Here is a 12,465-nt window from a genome sequence, read left to right on the forward strand (position 1 = left end):
AGCACAGGGCTCAGATCCCTTCCCTGTCCCTGCTGGCCACGCCAGGGCTGACACCAGCCAGGATGCTGTTGCCCTCCTTGGCCCCCTGGGCACACTCTGGCTCATTCTCACCCCCCAGTCCCTCTCTGACCGGCAGCTCTCCAGCCACTCCTCCCCAGGCCTGGAGCCCTGCTGGGGGTTGTTGTGGCCCAAGGGCAGAAAACATTTACTGTGGTAAATGACAAATACAAGAAAGTCTGCAGGTGTTTCTGCTTGGACTTCAGTAGGGAAGGAAGACGGAAGAAGTAGGCAAAGGAAAAAAGACATTAAAAGAAAAGCTCTGTCTTGCTTTCTCCTATCAGGGCTGTCCTACTATTAAATCTGGATTAATCAACTGCACGGCTCCGAGAGGCTGACAGCACTAGCAAGGCAAAGCCTACGTAGCACCAGTAGAACAAAAGCCAATGGGTCTGCGTTTCTGCCTGTGGTTGAGGATTTGGCCTTGTTATTCCCATTTTTGAACTATCACATTCCTTTCCCCAGGGATCACCTCACACTTTCCTTGAGAGAGGTGTAGCGTGCTAGAAATATTTTGTAATGATATTAATGAACAGGTTAAAGTGATCCACGCATGCAAACAATCCCCCTACTCAGAGGGGATTAGAGGATCAGCAAACCTATGCAGCAAAGGTCCCTGCAGCTTCACAAGATCAGGGATAGGGGAAGCCTGGTGAATTTTACTACTAAACTTAAGGAGATGTATAGCTCAAGGGGGATGGATGAGCAATCTTGCTGGGCCCAGTAAGGTGTAGGCAGCGGCATTTAGTGAGAAACTTGGGCTCCAACCACATTGATCCAAACAGTAACTCAGGGCTCAGCTTTGCCAGCTGCTGTGGCACCAGGCGAACCCCCAGTGGCCCACAGCCAGGCCCTCAGCAATCACCTCTCGTCCTGGTATGCTGGCATCTGGTAGGAAAAGGCTGGACAATGTCCTCAAGACAGCATGGGTTGGGGTTTTTTTGGCTTTCTATCAAACCTGAAAGTTCAAAGGGCTTGAATATCCCAAGACAGCAGCCTGACAGGCATAACTGCCGAACTGAAAGCTTACAGCATTTTCCAGAGGACAGAAAGGTACAAGAGCAAAGATGTGTCTGTGCAACACTTACCGGACTGGCTGAAGAGGACAGCATGGTGGTAGATGTTTGGGGCAAGGAGGAGAAATCCTGGGAGTGGTAACGCGTGCTGGAGAGAAAAGAAAAGCCATGATGTTAAGCAGCCTCACACCTCCGGCTGAGAGCACACTCCTCGCTGCTCCAGCCTTGCAGTGTGGGACCCTTCGAGTACAGGGTGGGAGGGGAAGCAACTCTCTAAGCTGTTCTATCCACCCAGGAAAAGCCACAGTGACTTACGTTGTAAAAAAGAGCCTCTTTGGAGTGTTTTCCAAACTGCTTGTACAGCATCTCCTGGAAAATCCCCATCCTGGCAGACATGAGGAGGGCAAAGGTGAGCGCAGCAATCCCTGGAACAGAAGCACAGCCTTGCAACACTGCTCAAACGGGGCAGAGCTCAAGTCAACCACCTTGAAGACTCCCACAATTTGGCTTTCAGTGAAGAAACGTACAGACTTGATAAGAAAACTGATAATGGTCTTGGGGACACAGGTATCATATTACGATGGCTGAGATGCCAAGAGACATCCGAACACCTCTTAAAGAGACTCAGCACTGGCACGTGGAGTTGGGAGGATACCAGGGATGGGGCCATTTGCCACTACTGACACGACATCAATCCCAGGTTCCAGGAAAAGCCACCAACAGGCCTAGGCTGGAGGTATAAAAATAGACTCAAGACTTGAAATACTGGGCTGAATGAACACTTGAACCATCTACAGCCCCTCTCTCTCTCTATGCAGCATATCCCACAGCATCAGATAGGGCTGCTTTTGCAAAGAGAAATCAAGATTATCTGCAAACATGCAGGACTGTGGTCTCATTCTGTCACTAAGCTGCTGCCTTGCAGAAACCCCTCAGGTGACATATTTAACCTGTCAGCCAAATGAAGAGCATCTCCTTGTGCAAAGCTGCTAACGAGCACCACAAAACCCCGTTCTTTGCAAATCAACATCCAGCAGACGTTCAGCACAACTTAACCTCAGCGCGGGGGCTCCCACCACAGTCTGCTCTGCACAACCCACACGGCCAAGGCCATCAGAGAGCCACGTCTTGCCGGTATCCCAGCAAGGCCAGGATGGCACTCACATACCCAGCAGCCACCACAAGAAAACCTGGAGTCCGTCCTCTTCATTTAAGCTGGAGTCAGATGCCTGGTGGAGGGAGACACAACACAGTCACCACGAGCTACCAGATCCCTGCAGCTCATTCACACCTGCCTGTACCTCACTCTTGGGTTGTGTGTTGTGTTCTAAACAAGCCCATACAGCAAAGTCTGCCCAAGGTCTCACATTCTCCAGAGTTGTTTCCCTGACTGAACAGAGGTGGGAGCAACTACAACACGCTTTGCTTTCCACTCAGGGAAATGCACCAGCTGCCAGCAAAAATTGTAAATGTCTGATCAAGAAAGTAGCTTTTCCGAAAGAAATGCCCTGGCTCAGTGAGAGATCGAACTCTTCAAGGAGAAAAATAATCAGTACTACTTAGAAAGCTCCCACAGACAGCCCATTGGCAGGCTCCTCCATCCCCATCTCAGAGAGGTGTGCAGGAAAGAACAAGGGCTCTGGCCAAGCCCCAGTCGGGTACTAAAACCAGGGCTCTGGCTCATGGTCAAGAACATGGAGGAAACCAGGCCTGTAGATGCTGTTAGCTGAGGGTAAAACTCTAAGCAGCTTGAGTTGGCTCAGCTCTTTTTCACTGTGGTTTAGGGCAAATTAGATTACTGACCTCTACCACAACTGTCCATACTATACCAAAACCCCATGCCTGCTGAGAGTTTATTGGGATTAATAGAGCAAGGCTGCACAGCACAGACCTTCCTCAGACATTCGGAGAGTATCAAAAGTGATGGGGCACTTGGAGGTTTGACAGCCCTGTTTCATTTCCAATCTCTCAGAGCTGGATTAAGTGCAACCGATTTTCACTTGACCACCACTTTATGCCATTTTTCTGTCTTCAGTTGACAAAATCAGGCTGTGGGTGCTGACTCAAGAAAAGCTCAAATCGGTGTTACACGTGGATTTTCTTCACTCCCTCTGTTCTCCAAATATATGCACTTTATTTCAAGGGTCATAGGAAGTCACACTGGATGACAACAGGTCTGGAAAAATCTAGCCTGAAAGCTAACAAACTCCTCTGGGGTAAAAAGAGCAAAGACTTAAGATGGCTGAGTTCTGTTTAAGATTCACCTGCTCCTAACTGCAACACACCAGAGTAAGGGCACAGTAAGGGCTTCTAGCTGTTATCTCTGCAGCAAAAAAAATGGCTTATTCTCAGCAAAAAGCAACCTGAACAGTTTAAAAGGCATCTGTAATTAAGTTAAACCACACAAGTGTGTGTGCATCCCTTCCCTCCAAACGAAAGAAAAATGAGACTGGAACAAGGGCTTTCAGGGAGGAGGTTTAGAGCTAGGAGACATCTTGTCTCTCTGTTAACAGCCAGGCAAAGGGAATTTCTGATGAAGGGGCTGACAGCAGCTCCTCCTGTCAATAAGGTTCACAGCTATGACCTCTGGCCCTTTCCAAGCCTTACCACTTGCTTTGCAGACATGAAAGTGCAGGTAAAGATCCCCACAGACACCAGGGCTATGGACGTGTATTTAGATACGCTGTATCTGCACAGGGGAGAAGAGAGATGTCAGTGACCCGGCCCAGACCCACGTTGTTTATCTACTGCTCCCTTGCATTGAATTTTGCTCCATTACACCAGTGTGAACTTGGGGTGATGGGCACGTACTCACTACCTAACGCTGGACATTAGTGGAAGAGAAGGCCAACTTCTTCCAACTGAAAAAAAAACAGAAGAATTTGGACCAAGATCTCCTTGCCCGTGGCAGAGGATCCCTCTCAGGCCAAAGCCAGCGTGGATCTCTGCATAGCAACGGTGGGGATGGGCCCACACTGGTCCAACAGTCAGACCCCAAGCAGCCGGGAGGACCCTCCTGTCCTTGATATCTTTGCCCACTGCAGTGGGTTGACCCCAGCCAGCAGCCAAGGTCATTCCCCCAACCTCACAGAATCCCAGAATCATCTGGGTTGGAAAAGCTCTTGCAGCTCCTCCAGCCCCACCATGACCCTCCCCCTGACCGTTCCCAACTCCCCCAGATCCCTCAGCGCTGGCTCAGCCCGACTCTTCAACCCCTCCAGGGATCCCGGGGACTCCCCCCTGCCCTGGGCAGCCCATTCCAACGCCCAACAGCCCCTTCTGCACAGAAATCCTTCCTCAGAGCCAGCCTAAACCGAGAAAACTCGTGGTGATGGGGTAAAAAACCCAACAAAAATACTGCAAAGGCAATCACTCACCACCTCCCACAAGCACAGCCATCTTGGAGGCCAGCTCTCCCCTACCCCCTTCCTCCTCTAACCTGGTTTCTACTGCACAACGTCATATGGTGTAGAAAACCCCTTTGGCCATTTTGGGTCAGTTGTCCCAACTGTAGCCCCTCTCAGCTTCTTGTCCACCCCCAGCCTACTGACTGGGGGGCAGAGGGGGGAAAAACAGAGAGCCCTGACACTGTGTAAGCACTGTTCAGCAACAGTCAAGACATCAGTGTGCTATCAACACTGGTTTAGTCACCCAAACACACCACCATGAGGAAAGTTAAAGGAGGAAGTTAACTCCATTGCAGGCAGAGCCAGTACACCCACCATCAGGAGTGGTGAGCTAACACAGAAGGCTGCAGTCATGTGTAAAATCTCTCTTTTCAGTCCATGCTTCCCTTGAACGAAGGAGTGAGGGTGGTGGAAATGCAGAAGAGGAAACTATTCCAGCCTCTAGTCTAGGCACAACTTCTCTGCCCCAGTTTCCCCATCAGTAAAACAAGAATATTTAACAGGAAAGGGGAAGGCACTAAACACTAGTCAGGAATAAGTCAATGGCAAAGCATTCTCTGATTATGTAAGAGGCTTGTGATTTACCTTTTCTTCAAAATGATGATACCTAGAGCCATGCTTGCTATGAGAGAGCCCTGGAAAGAAGAGAGAGGAGGAGAAAAAGAAAACAGAAAGTCAGTATGACAAAATTCCCTGGACTGGGACACCTGCCCCAGAGAAACACCACAAGCTCAATACAACTGATGCCAAAACACCAACAGAAATAGGATCAGGGAAACTGACAGGGTGGGGAAAGTCCACTTCAGCTAGGAGGAGGGGGAAGCTGAGCTGGTTGGGTTGGGAACAAGGATACTGGGACAAACAGGGTACAAAGAGCTTGTAGTCAATGGGCCTCCCCTTTTTCTAGTCCACCCATGAACTGAGTGCATGCTACAGACCAGAATGTGGCCAAATCACAGTGGTTTTTTAATTTGGAACAGAAGTACAGCCCCATAGATTGACTGCAGGGCTGCAATACAAGAACCATCCCTCACGGTTAATGCAGGACAGGGCTCTTAGACTGTTGTCTGGTTTTCTTCTTTTTAACCTCTCCCGACTCGAGGTATCTCAACCCTATGATGTGTTGTGGGAGAACAGCCCCTGCTCAGCAGATCTGCCCAGCAGATTTTCTTATTCCCTACAACTGGGGCTCCATTTTCTTTGGTTTTAACAGATGTTTTAGCCTGACATTCATCTACACTTAAGTGAAGATGCATTTTAACAGCATTTTCCAAAGCAAAGACCTATGCTGTAACAGTGCAGGTGGAACTAGGCCAAATCCATGCTCTCTGAGCTGCGGTGTTTAACCAAGACACCTACACTAGGACATGAACCACTTGGTGTAGCTGTGGGGTGGAAAGGAAAGCTGCGACCCTCTGGCCAGCAATTCAGCTTATCCAGGGCCAACAGCCAGAGCATGGGCTTGGTTTTGTCACTGTTACTTCCCCAACCACCTCTGGAAAAATAGGAAGCCTGTTTGAGCCTCTGTTTTCCCATTCGTTCCTTCAGTTGAACTTTAATAATCGACACTGTGAAAGTGAGAATTGAAGCTGAGCCGTCAGAGCAAGGTTGCTCTCCTCACAAGTTTAATATTTGCACAGGGTTTTGGTGCCTGCAGGGAAAGAGGGGGTGGCAGAACACATGCACCAGGGACAGCTCTTGCAGAGGTGATGGGAAGAGATGGCACATGAGGAGGAAAAGGATGGTATGACAGTACTCACTGATCGGAAGATCATGTGCAGCGGCATGGCGATATTTAAGTTCAGGGCATAGTTATTCACCACACTGACAGTGAAAAACATAGCCACCATGATGAAGTAGTACCTGAAACACAAACACACACACACACACAAAAAAAGCTGATAGCTGTGCATGAACCTCCCTGGGATGATGGGAGAAGACACCTTGGGAACAGATTACAGGTTGCAAGGAAACGTCTGGGGCTGAGCAGGAGCCCACCCAGCTCTTGGGTCTGTGCTAGGGACTAACAAGGAGATCAGTCCACTTTGGATGTAGCAGGGAAGTCCTTTGAACAGGAAACAGGATGACCTGCACTGGCTCAGCCTGTGCCAATCCCAGCAAAGGGGAACTGAGTTTATTCCCCAGTGGGAATCTTCTAACCTGGACTTCCCCCAGACCCCTCTTTCCTATGGACAGTGGCATAACACAAGGCTTGATTTGAGGGGATTCATTTTCTGCCAGCAGGTATCGCTACCCTGAGTGGAAGGAGAAAACATTCAACTCCAGGCTTAACACCTCCATGGTTCGACACCGAAGCTAGAGAGCCTCCCACCAACTGAAGTCCCTCACTGGGACGCAGCCATGAATGCACTAAACTTGCCCTCAACTTTCTGTCATGAGGATCTCTGTCCCGAGCACTCAGCACAGCACTCTGTTTTGCCACAGACTAGGCAGTCTGCTAAGGAACCTCACAAAACCTCCTCACTTTGCTACAGCCACTGAGGGCCAGGGAGGAGAGCATGAACGTGTCAGGCCATCGCCAGGACAAGATCAGCCCTGATGGAGAAATACAAAAGTGAATTTGGCCAGGTTTCCAGGAAACTTGTCTCTCCCACGCCCGTTGTATCAAGCTCCAGAGAGACAGCAAGCTTTTCAAACACAGCAAACTCTTAACTGTGTAAAACATTGCCCTGTTTCTTGGGCAGGAAAGTATCTGATGGCAATTTCCTATTAAGAATTCTCAATAAACAAGAAGCTCGTATTTTATCAGGCATGACAGGTTCTCAATGTGGCTTCGCAAATTCTGCAGGATGGATGGGATTTAGACAGGATAAATGGATAAGCCATTTTATTAAACACTTCTTGAGATAATAGATCAATTTGTGCCTAGCAAAAGCGTTCAGATCAACTGTACCTTATTGGTATGGCCGGCCTCTTCCTCCCAAAGTTGGCTTCGAAGATAAAGCCTTCCACCGCGATAAACAGGAACTGGGAGAATGTCACTATGTTCCCACATCCTGGAAACTGCCTGCAGGCAGGGAGAAGAAACACTAAGCGTAAGAGCAATGTCATGGAGAGTAAACACTGCACTGGGCTCCAAGAAAAAGAGCCTAACAGCTCATCATCCCAGAGTGAGCATCAACCTGGAGGGGCTTTACTGCTTTATCTGTCCAGGTTCTCACGCTGCCTTTGTTAAACACTTCCCTGAAAGTATTTACTCACCTGTACTTGTAGATACTTGTGCAGCAATCCCTTCCTCAAACATTTCCAAAGAAGAGATGAGCAGCCACCCTGTCATGGGGGCACGTGGTGAATGGGATCAGGAAATGAAAGAGGGAATCGGTCGTATCTCACAGGTCTGAATAACATCCCGCCAGGGTACGGGATCTGAATGAGCAACATCAGGCACCAACATAACCAAACTGAAACTGGATCTCCCTCTTTCTCATGGGGAAGTGGTTTTGACAGGGCTCTCTGCCTACCTACAAGCTGCTGTGTTTGCTAGAGGTCTGGGGAAACGATGAGTCCACCCAGGAGGAAGGCAGCAGCATTTCTAATAGCCCTTATTTCCACCGCGTGAGGGAAGGGCCGAGGTCAGGTCTGTGTCTGCAGAGTGAGGCACAGAGTCTGTGGTCCTGCTTGTACCCCATCCCCAGAGCACGTGAACACGAGCACAGACCTGCTCTCCATTTACTCAGAAAGCTTTAGCTCTCTGCCCTCCTGCATTTGCTGGATGCCAAGAGGTTGGCTGTAGGTTCAAGAAAGAACCTAAAACAGCTCATCATGGGAACCCAAAAATGTGGTGGCATTAAATGCCACATGACAGACAAGCCAGGGAGCTTGCTAACGCGACACATGCTTTGCACTGAAGTTTTCAAACTCCACAAGGTATCAAAAGTCACAGAAGTCAGACCTCGAAAAAGAGCTCCTCTTAGCTGAGCATCTTTGTCCTCCCAGACAGACCCAGGCACTGCAGTTATCGCTACCTTTGTAGTGGAAATGACACCACCTTTGAGCAAATCAACTCTGTATGATTATTCGGAGGGAAGAGGAATTGCACACAAGGGCAAGACAACCCGTAACAGCCTGACATTAAACAAACACCCCCTGCACGCTGCTCCCCCATTCCTAGCAGACATGTCTGCTGCAGACCTGCCTCCTTCCTAAGAAGCTTACGGGGAGCAGGAGAGGATTCCCTGGGCAGCACAGAGTCAGCTGCGGGCTCAGAGGAGGCCGTGACATGTCAGATAATCGGAAAGCTTGCTGTTATTTGCAGTGGGAGACAGAAAATTTGAGTGAGTACTTCCCCTTTCTCTAGTGCAAAATAGAAACCGAGGCCAAGGACTTGATGGAGAAGCGGCAGGCCACTCACTGATTCCTGCCCCCCACCCTGCTACACAAGCACAAAGCTTGCTCACACAACACACCATCACAAGCAGGTAGAGACTGGGCTGAGACACAGTTTTGTAGAAGGCAAGCTGAGAGATGCACTGGAGAACAGGAATAACCAAGCTGTCTGCCTGGCAGCAGAGCCAAAGTGCCAGTCTCCTCCAAAAAATCTCCTCTGTCACCCCTGACTCCTCAGAACCAGCAGCAGTGCTCTGGTTAATGCCGAGCTGGCACGTGGCTGTCACCAAACAGGACCTGGAAAGGCCACCTTCTCCCTGCATTTTTCAGGGAGTAGGCACTAGCCTGAGCCCCTCCCCTCTACCCACCTGCCAGTATTCACGTTTTTCAGAGCTTAACTGTCTGTGAGACTTCAATCCCTGCTGTGCAATGAGGTTAAGAGGTTCACAAGTTACTGGGGGAAAGAGATACTGAGCCAGAGACAGAGGCCAGGCTCCAGGATTGTAAACATTATCTCTGTAGGGGAACACAAAGCAAGTGTAAACTTGGAATAAACCAACACTGTTTCCACGCACTAGACTTTCTTTCCTCCCAATTCATAGACCCTTGCATTCAGTCACTTGCTGTACATACGACCTCACATTATCAGTAAAGTGTTGACACAGGGTTATGTGTTGACTGATAATAAAAAGACAGACAAACAAACAATAAAACCCCTCCAAGGCTATATCTGCCCATGCCTTTGACTCACAAACCTAACATACTGATAGACCTAAAAGAAGTGACAAGAAGTCTGGATATATCCACCAAAGATCTGCTTTAGCTCTAGCAACTGATAGACAGTCCTCCAGAAGCAATGCAGAAACACTAGGATGAAAGTGTCACCCTGCCTCCTAGGATGGAATTGCCTGGGCTGTTCAGTGTCTAGCAGCCCCAGCAGATGGTGGGATGAAACAGCCCGAGCAGGGCTCTGTCATGTCAGCGGAGCACAAACAGGCCAGCCCCGTTTCTGCACATCAGTTTGGGGCACTCAGGCTGAGTTCAGTGCATCCAAATCACTTCTCCAAGGAAAACTTCCACGCATCACTGCAGAAGACTCCACATTTCATAGGGAATGGCTTCAACGGCCCCTGCAGAAGAGCAACCTCTTCACTGGCACCATACAGCGAAGAAACCCCGTTGAGATCTACTACGCAGAGCCTCAACTGTTCTTACAGGGAAGGCACCTCACAAGGACACAGCTTCAGAAGGTGAAGAGCAGATCGTGGGCTTTCTAACCAGGCCTGTATGTACACTGCACACTGAGCTTTGGCATCACGGCTCAAGACAGACCTCCCCAGGTCAATCAGGAAGGGACATCAGCAGGACAGGTCAGGTTGCTCCAAACATGGGTAGATGGGATGAGCTTGATGGTGTTTCCCACCCTGTCCAGGCCTCCTTCTGTTATGCTGACAGGAGTTTAGTTAACTTTCTCTTGAAAACCTCCAACGAGGAGCTTCCCTGCTCTCTCTCCTACATTATACTTCACTACATTGAGGGAGCAAACCCGGTTTTTTGGTCTGTTTTACATCTCTTTCATATCATTTTAAGCCCCTTATTTCTTGTTCTGCCTCCAGAGCCCAGCAGAAGTACTTATCTCCTCCACAGCTGTTCTCCACACGTTTAAAGTCTTTTGTCTGTCCTCAGGCATCTCTAGACTAAACAGTTCTCATTCCTTTACTCTGTCCTCATAAATCCTGAGCAAATTTCTTCCAGTCACCTTTGTTATTCCTCACTGGACTATCAATCTGGTCACTGCCTTTTCCTGTGATCCTATTCCAGGACTTTGCTTGTTATGGGAAGATTCATCTTCAGGAGGGACTTTTTCCCTTCAGGTAACACCAAGACAAAAAGAAATAACCAGTGTTATGCCAATTTAGGGACCAAAGGTGGAGGGCAAGTGAGGGGACAGGAGCTCTTAGTAACAGGGGAATTTCTAAAGTGGATGAGTGGCAATGCTTAAGAGAAGCTTGTGTGTGAAAAGCAGCTTTTCCTTGATGTCTGCAATTGCACTTCTTGGATTTGCTGCTCAAAATTCTTTCTGGGGCTTAGACACCTAATGTAGTCTTTGAACAGGGCCAAATAGCTCACTTTTGTTTTAAGGTCTGGCTGGAGGAGACACAAGCCAAGTGGCAAATGCAAGAAGCCAGACCCAAAGCTCTCCAGTTCGAAGGGACCCATTTCCCCACCCTCACCAACACTGCAGCACAAGCCAGGCGGGAAACACAGAGGTTAGAGTAATCCCCAAGACAACCCGCCAGGCAAGGTCTCTGCCTCCAGTAACTGCTTCTTGATTTATCCAGGGATTGCTGAGTGATTGTGCAACCTTGGGTTAAGTACCTGCCTCCTGATCTCCCACTTCAAAGCAAACATCCCCACTGCTGGCTTACAGAGTCAGGCTCTCTTCTACACTCCCTTTTTCTCTTAAGAATCTGGGATGATAATGAGGAGGAAGTAAGGGCGCGTTTTAACTAGCTGTTTCAAAAGCCTGGGCATGACTGGAGATAGTATTGAATAGTCAGGGGATGCAGCTCCACACCGACTTAAGTGTGATTGTAGACACAGAACCAGTTCAGTCATGTCTAGCACTTTTGCCTTCACAACTTGCTGGCCAGCCCTGAAAACAAATCCACCACCTTTTCCAAGCCACACCAGCCTTCCTCCCTAAGGGTGAGGAAGATGACGCAGTGCTCAGATACACCCCAAAGGTCAGCCCTCCTCTCTCTGCAACCTGGCGACTCGCCTTCACTCCAAGTGCCACAAAGGACTCTTTGCCCTCATCATGTCGGCTTTGCAGCCACGTGACGCTGCCTAAGATCACATTTCCAGAAGGACGATGTTCCCTTGGCCCTGCCTGCTGTCCCTGGGAACCCTTAGCCAGCTCCTGCATGTCTTTTCCACGGGATTTCAGCTGTTACTTGTACGAGGCGCTGGGATCAGAGAGCAAGGGTGGTGAGGATGCTGTAGGGCCAGACCGATGCAGTGGTCCCTGTGCGAGCAGAGAGACCCCCGGTGCCTGGGCAGGACACCAAAGTGACCCATGATAGGACCAGACTGGGCCCAAGCCAAGGGGGACAGCGCCAAACCCCCCCAAAACCCATCAGACGGTGACACAACAAGGCCAGGGCCTCGCCATCCACACTCAGGCTCCTCCTGGCACCCTGATGAGGAGCCCCGGGGCCTGAGGCTGCCCCTCAAGCAGTGAGGAGGGGCCCGTCCACCCCGCCGGGGCTGCAGACCCCCTCGGAGCCAGCCCTAGGCTGGGTGCCAGCCCTGGGTCCCCCCTCGGCAGGCCCCCCATCACCCCAAACCCTCTCACACCAGTCTCCTGCTCCAGTCCCCTCCTCCAACCTCCCGGAGACCCCCTGGGCGCCGCTGCCGCTTCCTCCCCTCACAAGTGGGGAAGCCGGCGGAGGAGACCCTGCGGCCCCCAGCCCCGGGGCCCCTCACCGGACCCCCGATCCCATTCCTGCCCTTAACCCCTCCTTCTGCCCCCAAAGCCTCTCCCCGGCTCCGCACCTGGCCAGCAGCTCCAGGAACACCACGTTGCTGCAGCAGCCGCCGAACACCAACCCCACCGCCACGGCCGGGTGCATGGC

The 12,465-nt window shown here is 50.2% G+C and overlaps 1 protein-coding gene across 1 annotated transcript in view; it reads right to left on the bottom strand.

Moving 5' to 3' along the window:
• The window catches only part of SLC35B4 (solute carrier family 35 member B4), a 19,032-nt gene extending 6,570 nt beyond the window's left edge, over positions 1–12,462 (bottom strand). The window contains exons 1-8 of the mRNA XM_026867862.1: positions 12,386–12,462; positions 7,395–7,508; positions 6,241–6,343; positions 5,066–5,115; positions 3,681–3,762; positions 2,242–2,302; positions 1,389–1,498; positions 1,146–1,221 (exon numbers count right to left, since the gene is read on the bottom strand). Coding sequence (XP_026723663.1) covers positions 1,146–1,221; positions 1,389–1,498; positions 2,242–2,302; positions 3,681–3,762; positions 5,066–5,115; positions 6,241–6,343; positions 7,395–7,508; positions 12,386–12,462 — 673 coding nt within the window. The remainder of the gene's footprint in view (positions 1–1,145; positions 1,222–1,388; positions 1,499–2,241; positions 2,303–3,680; positions 3,763–5,065; positions 5,116–6,240; positions 6,344–7,394; positions 7,509–12,385) is intronic.
• Between the last annotated feature and the right edge of the window lie 3 nt (positions 12,463–12,465).

This window comes from Athene cunicularia (genome assembly GCF_003259725.1).
Source record: "Athene cunicularia isolate RWA chromosome 1 unlocalized genomic scaffold, athCun1 chr1_part2, whole genome shotgun sequence".
NCBI lineage: Eukaryota > Metazoa > Chordata > Aves > Strigiformes > Strigidae > Athene > Athene cunicularia.